At 35.5% G+C, this 21,218-nt stretch overlaps 2 protein-coding genes across 2 annotated transcripts in view; one reads left to right on the forward strand and one right to left on the reverse strand.

The window, feature by feature from the left end:
• Window positions 1-21,218, forward strand: part of LOC138695213 (cytochrome P450 4C1-like) — a 47,623-nt gene that overhangs the window by 17,165 nt on the left and 9,240 nt on the right. Inside the window, exons 4-7 of the mRNA XM_069819673.1 lie at window positions 1,276-1,366; window positions 2,459-2,644; window positions 4,441-4,510; window positions 6,213-6,297. Of these exons, the coding sequence (XP_069675774.1) occupies window positions 1,276-1,366; window positions 2,459-2,644; window positions 4,441-4,510; window positions 6,213-6,297 (432 nt within the window). The remainder of the gene's footprint in view (window positions 1-1,275; window positions 1,367-2,458; window positions 2,645-4,440; window positions 4,511-6,212; window positions 6,298-21,218) is intronic.
• On the reverse strand, window positions 12,071-18,533 carry LOC138694898 (uncharacterized). The gene is made up of 6 exons (XM_069819072.1): window positions 18,159-18,533; window positions 17,042-17,198; window positions 16,799-16,941; window positions 16,303-16,425; window positions 15,869-16,076; window positions 12,071-15,580 (listed from the first exon to the last, which is right to left on the reverse strand). The coding sequence occupies exons 1-4, from the start codon at window positions 18,288-18,290 to the stop codon at window positions 16,375-16,377; spliced, it is 483 nt and encodes a 160-aa protein (XP_069675173.1). The 5' UTR covers window positions 18,291-18,533; the 3' UTR covers window positions 12,071-15,580; window positions 15,869-16,076; window positions 16,303-16,374.

A 21,218-nucleotide genomic window follows, 5' to 3' on the forward strand; every position in this document is an offset into this window, starting at 1 on the left:
GGTAACTTGCCCGACCGGGATTCGAATCCGGGCACCTGGCTTCGCGGCCAGACGCGCCGACCGTTACTCCACAGGTGTGGACTTCTTGCAAGGTAATATACCCGTTCACTAGTTCTGTTTGCGTTGCATAAAATTCATGAAGTTGGCTTTGAACTGATCCTCTATAATGACTCTATATTCACTAATTTTAGTAACCTTAGCCTATTAATTAAAAAAAAAAAAGGAAAAAGTGATAAGTACTGTGAAGGAGTGGTTTGCAGACCGAGACAAACAATAGGCTACTGTTATTGAAAGGCTTATAAATAATTGCTCTGTGACCTTTGTCCTAAGTTAACAGAGTTATAATGTGATTATTCTGAATAAATAAAACATTATTTTAAGATACAGTAACTTTTTGAATGTTATGTTAAGAATGAATGAATGAATGAATGAATGTAGCCACTGTGTCCCATGAAGGGCTAGGGCCTCCTACAGGAGGGGAAGCTCGGTTGGTGTGGTTCACACGATAAGCTATTTCACGTGAACAATATTTACATTCACATTCACTATGTAAGATACACTAGAGTTTGTCAAATTTTAGATCTATATGAGTTTGTTCACTATCTGTCTCCACTCGTTCCTGTTGCGGGCGATGGTTGACCAGTTCCCTCCCAGCTGCTGCTTGAATGTATCTGCCCATCGTCTTCTTGGCCTGCCTTGCGTTCTCCTTCCTATGTACGGGTCCCATATGGTGGTTTCTCGCGCCCATCTGCCTTGTTGCTGCCTTGCTACATGACCACCCCACTTCCACTACGTTATGAGGGCTTTTTGTGTGATGTTCTCAGAAGCTGTAATTTTCTGCAGTGCCGTGTTGGAGACCTTGTCTTTCAGTGAAACGCCAACTATCTTCCTCTCCATTTTCCTTTGGCATATTTCGATGTTCGTCTTTTGCCTCTCTGTGGGGGCCCAGGTTTGGCACCGACAATACACAGGAGTTAAGAGCCTCTAGTCTGAGTCTGCGGTTTATGGACCTTTCAAGGAGTATAAACTTTAGATCCCAGAAGGCTTTCCAGGATTGTGTTATCCTCCTTTGTATTTCTTGCTCCATCCCTTGGTTAAGTGAGACAGTCTGCTCTAGGTAGATGTAATCGTCCACGTGTTCTATCTCTGTTCCTTGTACTGAGATTGGCTAGGTTAAGAACTTATCAAAATTAATTATTAAGATATTAACATTCATGTCACTGTTCGTCCACTTCAAATACCAGTAAAGCAAATGCTTAACGATGTTGTTTTCAGATTCAGCTCAGCAGCAATAAGGAAATCGCAAAGGGGTTTGGATACAACTTCCTCATGCCGTGGCTGGGTCTCGGACTCCTTACAAGTACAGGTAATTTTCTATTGTCAGATAAAAATACTTTAGGATTAAAATTTGTGATAGAACGATACTGTCAATAATTTGAATAACGCTTCCCAAAAGTTTAAGTGACAAATATTAACTAGCTGTCGCGTGTCCCCCAACAGGCAGTAGCGACGACATAATCTATTCAGTTCTTATCGGCTGTATTGTCCATTCACTGATGTTTTAACTAGGGAGTGGGGATTGCTCTTTCCATCAGGCAGAGTTTTAGCTGGTAGAAGGGGGTAGTGCTTACTTAGTCTGAAGCAAGTCAAAGCCTTATCCTATACAGCTATATAGCCTATTCTGATACAGCTACTTTATTTGAACTTCGGCCATTAGACTTAAATTATTTAAAGGGGCCTGGTGAATATCATAGTGGTAAAGTTTATTGCTTTTTATGTTTGAATAGAGGTTATAATTTTTTATTGTTGTGAAAATCTAGCAATATTTTTATTACAAATTATAATATACTATATAAGTAAAGGCTATATATTAAATTATGAACAATCATGTGGATCTACGAGCTGTTTTACTTATAATATAATCAATCATCATTTCCTAAAACAGTGTTTTGCATACGAATACACTAATTTCTTTCGTGAGCTGACTGTACAAGTTGGATCCTTGTCGTATCGTTCGTTACACAAAACAGTCGACAGTGTAGACATGTTTACTAAACTTATAGTTCAATGTGACCAAACACTTGGCTCTATACTTCGTTGTATAATGTCTGATAGGCAACGTAAATATTGCCGGCAGAGGAGAAGAGAAGTGTAATTGCTATTGAACCAAAGGCAGAGGTTTCGTTCCACGCTTATATTGACGTTGAACGGTCTGAAGCGTTCTACCCCGCCCAACTTCAAGACATGCGTGGGATGAGGCCTCTGCCATTGGTTCAATAGCAATTATACTTCCCTCCTCTTCTGCCGGTAGAAATGCTTACATCTCCTGTCAGACATTATAGAATTAAGTATAGTTATATTATAAAATATTCGAGACTCATACCTATCGATCAAGTCTTGGAGTGATCAGTTACTTATGAAAGACCTTGCACAGCTGAACTCCATACATGTTCTTCAGGAAAACATTGGCACGCCCACAGAAAACTGCTCACTCCGGCCTTCCACTTCAGGATCCTCGAGCAATTTGTCGACGTGTTCAACAACAACGGAAACATTCTACTGGAGAATCTGTCCAAGCATGTCAACGGTCCTGACTTCGAAATCAAACCATACATCCAGTTGTGCGCTTTGGATAATATTAGCGGTAAGAGCTCTAATTCAAAATCACATATCAGAAAAAAAAAACAGTAATGTTTTAGATCTGTTGTACAGAAGAAAATTCTTAGATTTGTACGAGTATTAAGAATCACAGATTTCGATCGCATAGAATCAAACTGTACTTTATCCAAAAATCTGATTTGACAGAAAATACGTATAATAAATGCAGTTAGATTCCACACGGTGATTCTATTACTAATATGAATGCAAATAAATTCCAATTGATTCCAAACGAGCAGTTTATCACATTTCCTGCAAAATTATGCATTGATACATACTTTAATCCCATTTTTCATAAATTGAAGAAAGTGCAGTTTGATTCTAGGCGACTCATTTTATGTATAAATAGCCTATTTAATGATAAGGTGCTTAGGAAAATATTTGGGGCTAAGAGGGATGAAGGTACAGGAGAATGGAGACAGTTACACAACGCAGAACTGCACGCATTGTATTCTTCACCAGATATAATTAGGAACATTAAATCTATACGTTTCAGATGGGCAGGTCATGTAGTACGTATGGGCGAATCCAGAAATGCATATAGTATGTTAGTTGGGAGACTGGAGGGAAAAGACCTTTAGGGAGGCCGAGACGTAGATGGAAGGGTAACATTAAGATGGGTTTGAGGGAAATGGGATATGATTGTAGGTACTGGATTAATCTTGTTCAAGATAGGGACCGATGGCGGGCTTATGTGAGGGCGGCAATGAACCTCCGGGTTCCTTAAAAGCCGTAAATAAGCCTATTTAATGATTGCCAAAATATCTTATAATGTACAGTAGCGCTCAAAAGTATTTTGTAGAAAACATATGTCACAATTACATAAAGATAAGTGTTAAATAGAAAAAAATGCCAGTGGATAATTGAAAAGTATGTATTTCTAACCCATTTAGTACGAAAATCCATATAGTGTAAAAAGTGTTATCTTGCTTAAAAAATAATTGAAAATGCTTCTTGATCAAAAGTAAATTGTAAGTCCAAGTATGTAATAATAAAACAAAAATATTCTGGACGCTTAGGAAAAAATCAGTACTTCGTTGTATACCCCGAGCTTTGATCACAGTGGCACATCTGTTTGGCATTCAATCCACAAGATTCTCCAATCGCTCGTGTGGAAGTTGTGACCATTTTTCCAATAAGGCAGCAAACAACTGATCCTTATTTGACTAACTTCTACGACGAACATGTCAGAGATGTTCAATAATATTCAGATCCGGACTCTGGCTTGGTCAATCCAAAAGTTTGATTTTTCTTATCTGCAAAGAATTTTTTTAAATAGCTGGAAGTGTGTTTGAATCACTGTTCTGCTGAAAAATCCATTTACGTGGCATATTCTTCCTCCCATGTGGAACTATATTCTTTTCTAAAATGTTACTATATAAGAAACGGTCTATATTCCCTTCTATTTGGAGTAGAGAACCAACTCCACTTCTAGAAAAACATCCCCACACCATCGTGCTTAATGGTCGGTACCTGGTATTTTTTGTTGTCTCTCTGGTTTTTTAGTCGACATACATACTGCACACCAACAGAAGAAAATAAATTAAATTTACTCTCATCACACCATAACTATTATCTGGCATTACTATTTTTTGGATTTATGAGTAGTTTTCGTACTGATTTAACAGTTTTATATTCGTATCTTTAGTCAATTCGATTCAATTCGCTGTTACTCATTCTAATTCTTCGAATGTTTTATTTGAACTTTGTAGAATTTTAGAATGACACCTATGGGCTTAAAACTCTTCTATTTGTATGTATAACAGCATTTTTATCTTCCAGAAACGTCTATGGGTGTATTGCTGAATGCCCAGCGAGGAGAAAATTTGGAATATGTTGAAGCCATTCGCAGGTAAAATATGCAATATCTGTAATTATATTCACAGAAAAACTTATATCCTTTCAAACTCGATATTACGTAAGAAATTTTTCTGTATAAAGACGAATACCATAACGTGGGAACTTTTCTGTCAAGCCTAGACGACTCTCGGCTCCCATCTTGTTTGAACGTAAGTGAACATGTGTTCACAAGTAGGCAAAAACACTACTTTGTATGTAGATATTTTAGGCAACGGTCAAGTAACTAAATCACACACGCAAGCACGCACACACACAGTGCAAAGAAAATAATATGGACTATTTATTAGACCATTTGTAATTATAATGAGTTCAAGAGACACTGACGAAGACGTAACATCACGTCGAAACGGGCCGTCTGTCGAAGGTATACCTTTAAAAAAAATAACACTTTTTAACGTGTGACTAAGCAATTTTATGTTTTTAAGAGTTCAAGAGACACTGATGAAGACGTAACATTACGTCGAAACGGGCCGTCTGTCGAAGGTATACCTTTAAAAAAAATAACACTTTTTAACGTGTGACTAAGCAATTTTATGTTTTTAAGAGTTCAAGAGACACTGATGAAGACGTAACATCAAGTCGAAACGGGCCGTCTGTCGAAGGTATACCTTTAAAAAAAATGACACTTTTTAACGTGTGACTAAGCAATTTTATGTTTTTAAGAGTTCAAGAGACACTGATGAAGACGTAACATCAAGTCGAAACGGGCCGTCTGTCGAAGGTATACCTTTAAAAAAAATGACACTTTTTAACGTGTGACTAAGCAATTTTATGTTTTTAAGAGTTCAAGAGACACTGATGAAGACGTAACATTACGTCGAAACGGGCCGTCTGTCGAAGGTATACCTTTAAAAAAAATAACACTTTTTAACGTGTGACTAAGCAATTTTATGTTTTTATAATTTATACTTTTGCTATAAAATATTGTGCAGAAAACTTCTTGGATTTTAATCAAGTAAAGTATTATGTCACTATTTTATAAAACTACATTATGCAACGAGCCTATAATGGTAATAATTTTCATACGAGCGTCTTAATTACCATTATAGGCAAGTTTCATACGACTTTTTATGCTCGACCATATTTATAACTTGAAATTATTCATAAGTATTCATGTTATTGTCATGTGAGTGAGTGCAATAGCCCACCTCATAAATTGTGAGATGTGCGCATACGCGAAAGTATTGATTTTTTCCTGGAAACGAATGTCGACGACCTTAATATAATCTAGAGAGTAAGATAAAAATTAATCTTGATATAACCTTGAAATTGAATTCGACATTGAAAAACGAGATGACAAATTGAATTTATTTGAATATTATTTACAATTAACGCTAATTATTACAGTAACAGAACATAACCTTCTGCGACAGTATTGGATTTCCAGTCTCCTTGACGTTTCCCTAGTTGTCTTTCAATTGCATATCCGAGAATAATCGAAAACCTGAACTTTAATGAATAGATGTACTTTAATGACATGCATTAAAGGACTGCTACCAGGTGTATAATTACTACATTTCGGAATGGTCGAGCATAAAAATAATTTATTCAGGTATACAGAATGTGATATACACAAAGCAATATTTTTTAATGAACCGCCACAGTGACTCAGAGCTAGCGCGCTGGTCTTTAAGCCAGAGGACCCGAGTTCAAATTCCGGTTGTTTCGCTCTGAATTTATAACTTTTGTTGCAGTCTAGGCAACATAGGGGGATTTTCCAGGTACTCCGGTACCCCTATGACATCTCAACAATTCTTCATTATCATCATCATTAGGAGTGTAATGAAAACTCACCGCACCACCTGTGGCGCACTCTGGATAGTCTCTGATAAACTAAGTGGTCTACGGTTCTCACCATAAGCGACAGCTATGAGTCAGAGCGAATAAAAGTAAGTTAAGGACCTTGCCATATGCTCGACCATGCCGAAATGTACTAATTATACACCTGGTAGCAGTCCTTTAATGCATGTCATTAAAGTACACCTACTCATTAAAGTGCAGGTCTTCAGCCAATGATAACGCAGCTTATATGTGTTTAGCCAATGAGAAGTCAGCTTTGTACCGTTATAAAATCGCAAGTATCGATTATTCTCGGATATGCAATCGAGAGAGAATTAGCGAAAAGTCACGGAGGCTGAAATCCAATACTGTCGCAGAAGGTTATGTTCTGTTACTATAATAATTAGCGTTAATTGTAAATAATATTCAAATAAATTCAATTTGTCATCTCGTTTTTCAATGTCGAATTCAATAAACAAAGTTATACCACGTTTAACGGGATTGCACAAGGTCAATGACATTACTGTTCCTCGGAAAAAATCAATACTTTCGCGTCTGCGCACATCTCACAATTCACGACCTAGAACAAGGTCACTTCCAATCTTGTCAGTTACAAATAAAATGTATACATCTGAATACCGGTAATTTCAAGTTAGAAATATGGTCGAGCATAAAAAGTCGTATGAAACTCGCCTGTAATTGTAATTAAGAAGCTCGTATGAAAATTATGAAACTCTCTTGCGCTCGTTTCATAAACATCCATACTCGCTTTCTTAATTACTATCATTATAGGCTCGTTGCATAATGTACTATTAAATGACGTTCTATATTTACATTTACACATTTGGAATATGTGAAAAGAGAAACATTTCTCTTATGTCACTGAATATGCTTTTAATTATTTGTAATAATTCTTTACACGGCCTTAAAATCTTATACAAAATAAGTAGGTGTTCATGTAGAGTAGATCACTTAGTAAAACATTAATATCATGAACAGAAAAAGCATTAAAACATATCAACATGAAAATTACTCATTTCTGCGCAGAAAATTTTTTATCATGGTTTTCTTCAGAGAACAGAAGTTCTAAGGATGGTTAGTTATCGGAAGAATTGAGTAATCGGAAAGAAGAATGTGACTTAGTAAATGAAACACACCTGGATATATATACAACGCGATCAACAGTTTTAAAAAATAGTAGGTCTAAACAAATTCAACGAATCAGGAAATGTAAAGAATAAGTCAGAGTCTAGGACAGTGGTCGTCAGCACTCTCTGAAATGGGTAAAGGGTATCCGGAGCAACATCAAATGTACCGTGGTGCAACAAGCAGAGAGGGATAGAGCATACCCGCCAGCAGCTACGGTACACCATATTGCCACAGTCTAACAGATAGTCACGCAACTCATACGTATAAAATATGCCAACATTTGACAGCTGGCGCGATAGTAGCCCTCTAGCGGCAGGCAAGTTAAAAGTGTGCACACTACATATGATAACACATCAGAAAACGAGTTTTGCGTAATTTATTTTATATTTGTACGCTATATAATAAGTGTATATGGTTCTTACTAATTCTAATTTAGAATCCTGGAAGAATTTCACACGCAGTTAATCTACAAGTTTCAGAAGCTGGGAATAAACGTAATTCTTTCTGCTCCTTACAACTGAATCATGGCCCTGATCACGTATCATGGTTTGAAATAATATAATTGTTTGTACGTGGACGGTTAATTCAATTCATTCCTAAATATATTTATAAACCATTGGAACTCTATATTTCCTGTGAGAAGAGTCAAAATTGTAGGGCATATCTCGTAGGGTACATCGCGTGGTGAACTCCTCTCCCTATTTCCTGAGAAATTAACTATTTTCCATACCGCAAATTGGGGTAAACTCGGCCGCTGAGGTAAACTTAAAAATAAAAAAGGGGAAGATTTAAACCTTAATTTGACAGACATTGATTTATGAAGTTAATTATTTTTCAATTTTTTGTATTATTATTTTGAGTCGCTAATAGTGCTAATATTATGGTTTAAATTTTTATGCAAAGTTTACCGCATTTTACATTACATTTCCAGTTTTCACACATAAGCTTAATTTTAACTTACCCTACCTATATAATATGTAATTTACATGCACTTACTGTTATTATGACGTAGGTGAGAACAAATGAATACACAACTTTGTTGAAAAAATTGTAACTTCAATTAACTCAGAAAATGTAGGCCTAATTTTATTTTCAGAGCAGAAGTGGTGTAAGTCCAAAATGGGTAATGAGGGTTAAAGTAAACATTCTGTAAAATACAACGCAAAGTAGCAGTTAATATTGAATTTATTTAAACTATTAGTAGTCAGTGAATAGCACGAAGGATATATTAATTGCTATTTTGCGCTGTATTTTACAGAATTTTTACTTTAAACCGCATTACCTAATTTTGACTTATACCACTTCTGCTCTGAACGGCTCAAATAATCACTGGTGATGTAAAATCAACACCAATAACAGTCATGCAAATTATTACAGAAAAGATTGCTTTTTATATTAAATTTAAAAAGGCTCTTTTATTTCTTGAGAACTTAATACGTCTGCCACATGAATCTACACCAACACATCAGAAATTTATCGACATAGTCTGGATTTATTCAAGAAGTGAATATTTTGCAAAAGGATTATAATACACCAGGAATTCTTGAAAAAATTAACACCATAATCCCTACTTGAATGCAATATAACATCATTCAACTTTTGAAAAATATAAAGAAAAAAACACGAATACAAAAATTATGGAATTACTTGCATTAAAAACTGTAGATACATTGTCCAAAATCGGAATTGTTACACATTTACACATGATCTCTGCAAAACAATAATATACTGTAACAGGTATTTACTTTGTTTTTATTTAAACTCTCCTTCCTGACGTACAAATAGGTAATAGGTAACTGATAACTAATAAATGTTTTATAGAGCACAATACGTAGGCTACCTACAGCGTGGATTATAGGTTATGACTGAGTTATAATTTTCTCTTGGTCTTTAGGGAATCTGAAGAACGACAAATTCGGAGATTTAAACTTGTTGTTACTGCAATTTTCGTCATTGCACACATTGCCTTTATTCCGACGCATGATTAAAACGTTATTATAACATCTCGCATACCTTCAAAGCACGTGCTGGCTGTATCAACCCTATGACCAGTGCCTTGCCTGCCACTTGAGCGCTTGTGTCGTGAATGTTGGCAAAAAAAGTGTTGAAGTTGCGCGACTGTATATATTAGACTGTGATATTGCAGTCTCTTATCCGCGGGTAAGAGACTCAATCCCGATCGTGCTCTGTGCTGACGACCGCTGGTCTAGTAGATGAAAGCAAATAGAAGGACAAAATGCATTTGATGTGACAATGACCATTCATGAAAATTCGTACACATGTAGAAGAGAGATGGCACTTGAATATAATGTCAGTTTTTGATTTTCGTACAAAATCTAGTTTTTGAAAAGAATTAAATGACTATTTCGACAGAAGGAATGAGGTATTTCTGTGAAACGATAATTCTTTCATTCATAGTGTTCTGCCCAAGGCCAGGCCTTTCATTGCAAATCCAGCATTCCCCAATCTTTCCCATTTTCCGCCTTCCTCTTAGTTCTTACGATTCATATAGGCCTATCTTAATGTTATATATTTCCTTATTCTGCTTCTATCTTTTTTCCGTTTCACCATTCCTAAAAACTGAATTCTTCAGTAGCTAGTTTCTTCTTAGCCAGTGACCCAGCCAATTTGTTTTTCTCTTTCACATCATTTTTAGCATTGTTCTTTTTTATCCACTCTTTTTACCACAGCTTTATTTATGATTCGGTCTGTTCTATTTCACACTCTCCATTTTTCCCTATATTCATATTTCAAATACACTCAGGGACAAAAAAAACCGGACACTTCTATATTTGCTTGTAATTTGTTGCCAATTATTTCAAAATGAAAGAAAACCCATTTAAACAAAATAATGTTTCATTTAGCACCTTATACGACGTTTGAAAAAAAAAATCCCTGATGAGAAAATTTACAAAAAATTACAAAGGGCGTATAATTATGGCATCGTTTGGTCCAACTGTTTTTTTCATTTTATGGTGCCTTAAACATTAAAAACTCTTTTTAGTAACGGGTATTACCCCCTCTGGCTTGAATAACTGCACCCATACGTCTTGGCATGCTCTTAATTTGGTTAGCAATGTCTTCTTGAGGAATAAGTTCTCATTCTTCGCCAAGTGCTCGCCTCAACTCTTGTAACGATTCTGGTCTCGGTCGTCTATTCTTAACACGCCGTCCCAGCATGTCCCACACGTGTTCAATTGGGTTCATGTCTGGACTCCTTGCTGGCCATGGAAGAACATGGATTCCCACTTCTTGGAGATAATCTCCGACCGCATGGACAATATGCGGCCGTGCATTATCATGCATTAAAACTAAATTATCGCCTACAAATTGGCCAAATGGCACAACATGATCAGCCAAACATTCATTTATATATCTATCAGCTGTTAGTCTTCCATTTTCAACAAAAACCAACTCTGTACGAGCATCCGTACACATTCCTGCCCAAACCATTACTCCACCACCTCCATACGGCACATTTTCGGAAATGCAACACTGTGAAAATCGTTCTCCCCTCCTTCTCCAAACTCTTTCACGTCCATCAGGTGAGCACAGATTGAAACGGGACTCATCGGTGAACAGAACACAGCTCCACTGTCCATTTCTTCAATCCCTGTGATCGTTTGCAAAACGCAGTCGTTCAACTCGATGCATCCTGAGAAGTCTGGGACCAGTTGCAGGTCTACTTGATATCAGTCCACTTGCTTTCAACCTCCTTCTAACTGTTTTGGCCGAAATTGGGCGTCCATGCATGTTAACAAATTGCTGGGCTACACTAGTAGCTGGCAGGTTGCGCTCCCTAAGAACTCTCAACACCATACCTGTCTTCATTTCGGAAGTAGCTCTTGGACGACCCGAACCTGGTCTTCTGGTATATTCTAGGGTCTCTCTATACCGTTTTATGGCATCGTGGGTTGTGCTTCTAGCCGTATTCATAACATTTGCAATGTAACGTACACTGCGTCCATCATCGTAAAGGGCTACAGTTCGAGCCACATCTTCAGGTCGCATCTTGTTTTAAGACAAATGTTACAACCCCACTTAAACTCAGAAAATGTAAAAATAAAGAAATAACGAATGATAACGATAATGAAGCACAAAATGGTTGAGACAAAATTGTTATAGCTGAGACTCCGAAAGCAAAATTGGAATATTTGGTTGTAATGGCTTGTTTATAAAACAAAAAACAATCAACAATGTATACACGTCTCCATAACAACAGATGGCTACCATAATATTGCATGAGGAGATAATGTTTTGCAAAATACCAGCAAATATTAAAGTGTCCGGTTTTTTTTGTCCCTGAGTGTATTTCTAGTAGTTTCTCTTCACTTCGTTGTAATGTTCATGTTTCTGCTATATACAATGCTACACTCCACACAAAGCACTTCACTAGGCTCTTTCTTAATTATTTTGCAAAGGTCCGCAGAAAATGCCCCATTTCATAAAGCTTCCTTTGCCGTTGCTTATCATCGTTAAATTCAAAATTAAAATATGTGTGTCATCCAGAGGTGAAAGCTAGTAGCCAATAATAGAACTGATAGGGCGATTTTTATATATTCATGAAAGAATCATCGTAAGTCACATGGCGACACTTCTTTTATTCCTTTACATTATTATTAGTATTAGCATTAATAGGTTACTATACGTAAATATACAACAAAGTATAGTATATAATATTCAAGAATCAAATCTGTTCCAAGACCAATTAAATTATTGTCACTTCACTTCAAAGATTCCAGCGTACATATACTGTACTTCCTAAAGGTAGATAAATTAATAACCAATTGACTTTTGGTTGGAATTCGAATGAACTTCTGATTATCTTTTGAAATTAGTAAGGAAATGGATAATACAACTAGGCTAAAACTGAAATAATAATAAATCAACTTACAAAAATAATTTTGGTCCTTAAAAGCCATAAGTAATTTCACTTCTAGATACCTTTTTAAAGATTTCATTTGTTTGTAAATTGCTTAATAATGTTACACTTACACTTATTATTTCTGCAACTCCACGTCTGTCATTGAAAAAATGTATGATACATAACTGAGAAGTCTCTTTTTGGCTCTTGTGTCCTAAATTTAAATAAGAAAAAACAAATGATTCAAGAAATGTGAGCTGGTGAAAATTAAATACTCAATTAATAAAACAATTACTACCAAAAGAGTATTTTATTAATTCTATACAAAAGATGGATTACACAGAACAGATGGACAGAAATCATAGATTTATACACAACATACAGCATGAAACGATCATCAAAAAATGCTTTTTGTACACAATAACATCTTTCAAACGAAGTGAAATAGCCAATAAGTTCAATAAATATTATGCTAATAAGTAATAACTATAATTAATAATTATCTACAAGCTGTAAAAGGGAATAAAATAGTATATTGTTGAAATTAGGGGGTTATGGTTTATTACGTGTATTTATAATTTTAATTACTTTTTCTACCTTTAATTATATTTTAATTTCTATTAGATTAGTTGGTGGTGTGGTTGTTAGTTTTATCTGTGTACGTCAGACTATTAAGGAAAAACTGAAAGAAATATTAAATCTACAATCTACTTTATATAACAATATTTAATCAAGAACTGAATATTACTATTAATTTAATAACATAAGACCCAAAACATCTCCAAGTCCAGACAATACACATGCTGATTTTCTTAAACATGTTGGCAAACAAGCAAACTCACTACTTTTATCTTGTAATCTCATCTGAAATACAATATCTGTCTGGAGAAAATCTATCATAACATCAATTTTGAAAAGCAATTATTCAACTAATATCTTTTCGAGTTATCGACAGATACCACTTACTAGTATGATAGCCAAAATTATGGAAGAGATGATTTCATAGATTGAATTGGTTCCTGGAATCTAGTAACTAACTTTCATCTTATTGAGTTGACTTTAGAGAATTGCATTCAACAAATGGACAGATTTTAAATTTTAGTCAAGATATTAAAGATATTTTAAACAGAAAACAAAACACCTTAACAATTTTAATTTATTTTCAAGGATCATATGGCTCTGTAGATATATATCACTTAAGAAATTGCAAACTTAGGGTGTCCATGATAAAGTGTTACACTGGGCCTGTGACTTGATTATTTGATTCATTGTCACAAATATGTAAATAGAGACAGATTCATCTGGGCTTCCCACATTGTTGTTTTCAGGAATACATTTTCCAATATTAATGTCGATGGTCTAACTAAAGAAATAGATCTTATGATAATCTCATCATTTGCAGATAATATGGTTCTCTAGAACAAAAAATCACAGTCCACAAATATTAATAAACTGAGCCAAAATCCCAACAGACTTTTTGACTCTACTTGGAGAACTCAAACTTGCTCAATTAAGGGAAACTTCACTAATGAAACACAATCCCAAGTTATTTCAAAATGAATAGTATATAAGTTAACTTTAACAGATAATGTTAAGAAATGTGATACTTCTCCAGACATTTTAAAAATCATTAGAAACGATAAATGATCTGGTCAGTGAGTGACTACATACAGTATTTTTTTATAGATGGATCCTGTTTACCAAGCCATAGATGTAGTGGTGTTGTAGTACAATACCAGTATATTCCCTTTTACAGGGAATTATATTCAAACACTTGTTTGCCCCATTTTAACCGTGACAACGCTTTTTAGTTTTTTAAACATTCTGGTTATTGTATTGTGTTTGTGTTTAGTGAAAGATTTTAGATAAGGGCGCAAATAGCCATAGTAGCTGACGCGCCCTTTTTAAACGCCACTAACTAACTAACTAACTAACTAACTAACTAACTAACTAACTAACTAACTAACTAACTAACTTCAAACACTGACTAATTTTGATAGTGAAAATTTAGATACACTTTTAAGCTTACAAAATCTCCAGTATCGACTTCATAAATCTGAGAAGGCTGTCATACTATCAGATTCGAAATCAGATATTCTTGCTGCAGTATTGGACGTAACAGCATGAAATCTCAATATTTTACAGTGTTTTAATATTTTAAGCAAAATGGTCGAATTACATCGATGACTGGTACTTCCGTGGATCCATGAACTTTATGGAGTGGGAGGTAATGAGGTAGCTGAAAGGTAGCAAAATTACTGTAAGGTTATCTATACCTGCATCTTACCACACTGTTAAAAGAATAACAAGATCAGAACATGACAATGTGGTAACAAAAATCGGAATGATTCTAAAGCAAATGAAAAATTGCAATAGGCCATCCGGCATCCACTCCACGATGGAGGAAAATCCTCAGAAGAAACCAACTAATCAGACCAAATGGGGGATCCAAACTACCCTCGAGTGCAGCTCTGAATTTGCAGGCCAACGAGTCTACCGACTAAGCTACATTGGTGGCTCCACTAAAAATATGAAGTACATGGCACTCAGATTATTAAATTGACAAACCTAAACAATTATTCATCAGTTAAGCTATAAAATATAATACACAGCAAGCAAGTTAATTCAATTTAAAAGTATAAACAATTCAATCAGTTGAAATATACAGAAATTGATAATAAATATCATGCAAATTACTTCACATTACAAGCATAAACAATTCATCACTTGTGGTATACAGCCTACTATTTAATTTACAGCACATACAATTCATCAGTTAAGCTATAGGCCTACAGTCTACTATTCAATTTACAGCATATATAATTCATCAATTAAGCGAAACAAAAATATAGTACAATACATAGTAAAAATAATACACCTAATTTAATAACTGAACTTCTATGAAAATCTACAGTGGCAGTACTCATATTATCACAGGCCATGATTGTCTCAAATATTTACAAAGAACTGATATTTCAGAATCTCCCATGTGTCATTTCTGAAATCTCAATGAAGATATGGATCATTGTCTTGACTGTTTAACTTTACACAGCTTTCAATCATCTGGTTAAATATTGGAGTGCAAGATAACAAATGACATCTACTGCTGAACACTTGGTATCAATCAACCAACAACTTCATTACATTAAAGGGGAAAAAAAACTGAAAGAATTAATTGTATATAGACACAACACATAAGACAAGGCCGCTTCAGAACAGTAATTGGCAAGGCTCTGTTGTTTTAGGATTCTTATGTAGATTCAATTTCACCTGAAAGAAAAAAGTAGCATCTATAAGTATGCCTAATTATGAGAAATAAGAGAAACGGTTGCAATAGTAGTAGTAGTAGTAGTAGTAGTAGTAGTAGTAGTAGTAGTAGTAGTAGTAGTAATGATAATAATAATAATAATAATAATAATAATAATAATAATAATAATAATAATAATAATGACTGTAAAGTATGGAAATTAATATTGCAATGTAATATCAAAAGGTGATTTCACACCATCAACTCTTATCATTTAGTACAACAAATCTATTATATTCAGTTGCAATCACCAGTAGCTGTTCTTTCCTCCATTTTGTTGTTGGCTGATTTTTCACAAGTCTGCTATGATATGCAGCACTATCCATGACAACAACGCATTGCCCTAATGTTCTCAGGTTAACAACTGTGTTTGCACCCACTTCTCAACTACAGGGCTATTCATAGCACTATGGTAGTCCTGACTTTTCTTTCAATTGCATGAAAAAATTAAATCAGCACCTGCAATAAAAATTATACCTGGGCATATAATTACGTCACATGAATTCACAGCATTTAAATAAAGAAAATAAAACATAACATAACATGACATGACATGACATGAGATCCTCTTTGGTGAAAGGCTTTCCCACGTTTTTATTTAGTCACCAATTTTTATATTTTTGTACCTTGATTTAAAAAATTACTCTTGCCAAATTTATGTAAAATATAAATCAATATAACTTACCGAGTATAAATCCACCTTTCGTTCTGGCATCTAATCTTCCACCCTCATTTGTTGGTCTACGAATAACACCATTCATGTCACTGGAAACTTCACCTGGTTTATTTCATGAATAAGTGGGTGATCCTACTTAAAAAAACAGAGAGAGAAAAGCAATTCACATTGACACTCTAAGAGACACAAAAATTTTAAAGACAGGAAAACCGTTCAAGAATTTTATAACTAGCCTCTAGTTATAATATGAAACTATTAATTGCAAAACATGTTGTTCCCACCTGAATTCATTACTAGTAGCCTATATTAATTGCAATTTCATATTCCACATAAGTGTTAACCTATTTGTTAGTAAAAAATTCAATCACTCAATGTCTCACAATACATTGAAATTTACCATTCATAAAAATCCAAGTCTCATCCAAGAATACTACGGGTTTAGTGTTCTCACGCTCCACATTTCTTATTTATTCTCTTATAAACGAATAACATCACTTTCTCGTACATGTGTATAAGGATCCCCTTTGCTCCATAGAAATTTCATCTCTTTCAAAATTTTTTTCACCGATGATAAGGATACTCTAAATAAATATGTTTCATAATCATCATTCATATGTTCCAGAACTTTTGCTGCTGTTAGTACTTCCCCTGTAACAATAAATGAAAATTATGCCATATTTTTATACATATGACTAATATCAGAATTACATTGCATAAATCAACACAATAATTCCTGTAACTTCCCTACCTTTATGTAACTTGTCATAAATAAATCTCGCAATTGCATCTTTCGTAAAATCATCAGCATCAGTCACTGGATGTTTACGTAGTCTATGTTTTCCTGGTGTCACAAGTGGGGTCCCCTTCTGTGAATTTATCACATTCGTGGCTGTAGTAAAACCAAGCTGTAATAACAAACAATAACATAACACTTCTAAAAATTGTTATATCATAAAATTCATGCATGATACCAACATTTACAGCTATATGAATAGAAAATGATCAACATGTTAGGTTGGATCTACGATAGGTTTAAGTAGGTTAATATTTAGGTAATTCTCCAGAAAAGCTACATCAAAGAAGGCATAATTTTATTTTGTTTAATTGATTTCTGTGATATTTACATAGTGATGAACACGTGGTTTTAGTGCACAGCCACAAATACTTTCAGCACAAAAATCCTTTGACACCTGTATATTCTAATGCATTGTTGTAGTTCCTCCCTCAAACGTGTTACTAATTACCAATATAACATGCGAGAGGTCCAGGACGAAGAGAAATGGTTAGTTTCCCAGTAGTGCGTCCTCGTCCTCTCGAGTGTTATATCTTAACAAGTACGTTGGGTGGGGTAGCTTTTCTGAAGAAACACCATATTTAATATTACTTAGACCAGTCATGAATAAATTATTCAGCCAGAGTCAACGTTCCTATGCTTTATAGAGTATGTTATATAGTTATTATATAAAATTGAATTATTTTTAAGCACCATAACAGGCCAACATTCATGTAATATTTGCTGCAATATCAAGTTAATAATTACAATATGACTTGTATTTTCTTCGGCCGATGTGGCATGTAAATTGTGATCTGAACGGTTAATTTAATACCAAAGGAGAAAACTGGAAATTTACTTTCGTGCTGTTTGATTACTTGTTCGTCTAATTTGTAAATGTATTTAAGCTATCACCTACTGCAGTATTACAGTATCTTAAATGTATTTAGTTTGGCAATATGAAAATCACTGACTTGATTAAACATGTAGGCCTAACCTAAAAATTTGTTTTGTTTGACCACAATCATGAAATTATTAGTGCAAACTCCTAAAACTGAATACCACTTTGAAATGTATGCTTAAGAATACTTACTCCTAATAATTGTCCTATTCTGGTTGTAATTGCTGTCTCCGTTAGCATAATTCCTTCTTCATTATCTTCTTTCTTCAACTCATTATACACGTGAATTACAGATTTCTGAAGCGTACTCTGAATGCCACACATTTTCTTCCTTGGAGGAGTCACTGCAACACTATTTCATTTTTTTTGACATAGTAATAAAAATCTAAACACGAAAGAAATTCATTAAAATTTGAAATAATATTTCTATCCATTACCCACGTGCATTATCACGCCCAAGTATATAATATTCATTCGTACTTATCTGACTATTCTTGAATTATAACCACAACGCAACACATAAAATAACTATTATGTATTAATATTAATACTAATATTAATTAATTATTAATAAGTTCGAATTTCACTATCTTCCAGTAACCGGCTGAGAAATCTAGTACAATTTTAATTTCATGGAACTCCAGTACCGGCAAATATTGTCGATATTTGCCTCAGCTGCCAACATACCGGTTACAAAATCACTACCATTTATAGTATTTGTCAGTATCGAAATTCGAAACGAAGTTGGCAAAAGAAAATTCAACCTTCAAACTACAAAATCACCATAATCCACTAGCATTTGTAGTAATGGGGGAAAAATGGTTAGGTTTCACCCTTAGGGTATCAAGTTACCTGGTCTTCCCTATACCCAGGACTGCTCTAGACAAACTAATCTTCCGTTCTGCTAGTAATGCAGGAAAATATTTGCTGTCACGCGTACAGAAGCGAAGCGTGCGCGCACTATCACCCGATTCGGTACTTGTGCATAACTGATACGGAATATACAGGGTGTTTAAAAAATACGGGGCATAATTTCAGGTATGTATTTCCCACATGTAGACAATCAAAATAGTTCATTACAACATGTGTCCGGAAATGCTTTATTTCCGAGTTATGCCCTTCACAACATTGAAATTCACCGGATCGTTTTTCTTTCCGCAGGTCGTTGCCGTCAAAGGAGACATTAAGAGGGCACTCTGACAGTTCATTCCGAGGCGAAAGTTACATTCAGTGTTGTGTAGGCGTTAGACTGTGCGACATGTATTCAAATCAAGAGCTGGCAGAGATACACTTCATGTACGGTAAGGCGGACGGCAATGCTGCGCTGGCTCGTCGTTTGTACCAGGAGAGGTACCCACAGCGACCATGTCCAGATCGGAAGACATTTGTACGTCTCCATTACCGTCTGTGCGAGTATGGAAAATTTAACTCTCCTGGTTTGGGAAGGGGACGACCAAGATCTACAACTCCAGAAGTACAGGAGGAGATTCTGGAGGCTGTGAACATGACTCCTTCTATCAGCACACGAAGGGTAGCGTTGCAAGTCAATGTTCCTCATACGACTGTCTGGAGACTGTTGAAAGAGTAGCCTATCAATTGTATCCTTATCATTTGCAACGTGTACAGGCCCTGTCACCAGCAGATTACCCTGCACGAGTTAGGTTCTGTCAGTGGTTCTTGCAGCAGTGTGGTGTAAATCCGAACTTTCCTGCCTTAGTATTATTTACAGATGAAGCACAGTTCACACGAGATGGCATAACGAATTTCCACAATCAGCATGTATGGGCGTATGAAAACCCACCTGCAACTGTTCCATCTCATCACCAGGTGCGGTTCTCCCTCAACATGTGGGCCGGTATCATTGGTGATCGATTAGTTGGAACCCATGTACTTGTAAACAGACTTACGGGGCAGGCGTACACAAACTTCCTGGAAAACACCGTACCTCATGTTTTAGAAGACACTCCACTGATCAATCGTCAACACATTCACTTCTTGCATGATGGTGCTCCTGCACACTTCAGTCGTACAGCTCGCCGGTACTTGGATCGAAGGTTTCCTGATCGATGGATAGGTAAAGGTGGCCCAAATGCTTGGCCTCCACGCTCACCTGATCTGAACCTCTCGATTTCTACTTGTGGGGCCATTTAAAATCATTGGTTTATTCGTCTCCGGTGCCTGATTTGGAACCCCTTCGGAATCGAATTGTGGCATGTACTGAGGACATACGCAATACTCGTGGAGTTTGGGATCGTGTTCGCAGGTCAATGAGACATCGATGTGAGGTCTGTATTCAAGCAGGAGGTGGACATTTTGAACATCTTCTGTAATGACGCCGACCTGCGGAAAGAAAAACGTTCCGGTGAATTTCAATGTTGTGAAGGCCATTACTCGGAAATGAAGCATTTCCGGACACATGTTGTAATGAACTATTTTGATTGTCTACATGTGGGAAATACATACCTGAAATTATGCCCCGCATTTTTGAAACACCCTGTATATTTTTTGAGTAGGTTATTTTACGACGCTGTATCAACATCTCAGGTTATTTAACGTCTGAATGATATGAAGGTGATAATGCCGGTGATATGAGTCCGGGGTCCAGCACCGAAAGTTACCCAGCATTTGCTCAAATTGGGTTGAGGGAAAACCTCGGAAAAACCTCAACCAGGTAACTTGCCCCGACCGGGATTCGAACCCGGGCTACCTGGTTTCGCGGCCAGCCATGCTAACCGTTACTCCACAGGTGTGGACGATACGGTATAATTTAACGACTTTTTTTTTTTACATTAACACTTCTTTATGTAACCCAAAATTAAAAGTCATGCTCTCCATGGGAATGTCTATGAAGTATCGATAAATCGATTTATGCCCCTGTTAAAAATTAATATAAAATATACTGCATGCACAGATATGAAAATCGTATCCTCAGCAGCTATAATATGAATTTTTGTTGGAATGTATATCATAAGTCGTTTCAAGTGTACGTCCTTTGAAACTGGAGATTTTTATGGAAATATGATAAATTTAATGCACTAAAACAAGAAAACTAACGGACTTAAGGGGATAGACCACTAAAAATGACAACTTTTTTCCTAATCATTTTTGTCAACGAAATTTTGAGGCCATGTTTACTATGTAAAGGACTAACAAAATCCAAATTTTGAACTCTCAAATGCTTTTGGCTTTTGATTTTTTTTTTACAAGACATAGAGGAACATTTTCATGCATTCATTGAATTTCGTTCTCAAC

The sequence above is a fragment of the Periplaneta americana genome, chromosome 2 (assembly GCF_040183065.1).
Source record: "Periplaneta americana isolate PAMFEO1 chromosome 2, P.americana_PAMFEO1_priV1, whole genome shotgun sequence".
NCBI classification, from domain to species: Eukaryota; Metazoa; Arthropoda; class Insecta; order Blattodea; family Blattidae; genus Periplaneta; species Periplaneta americana.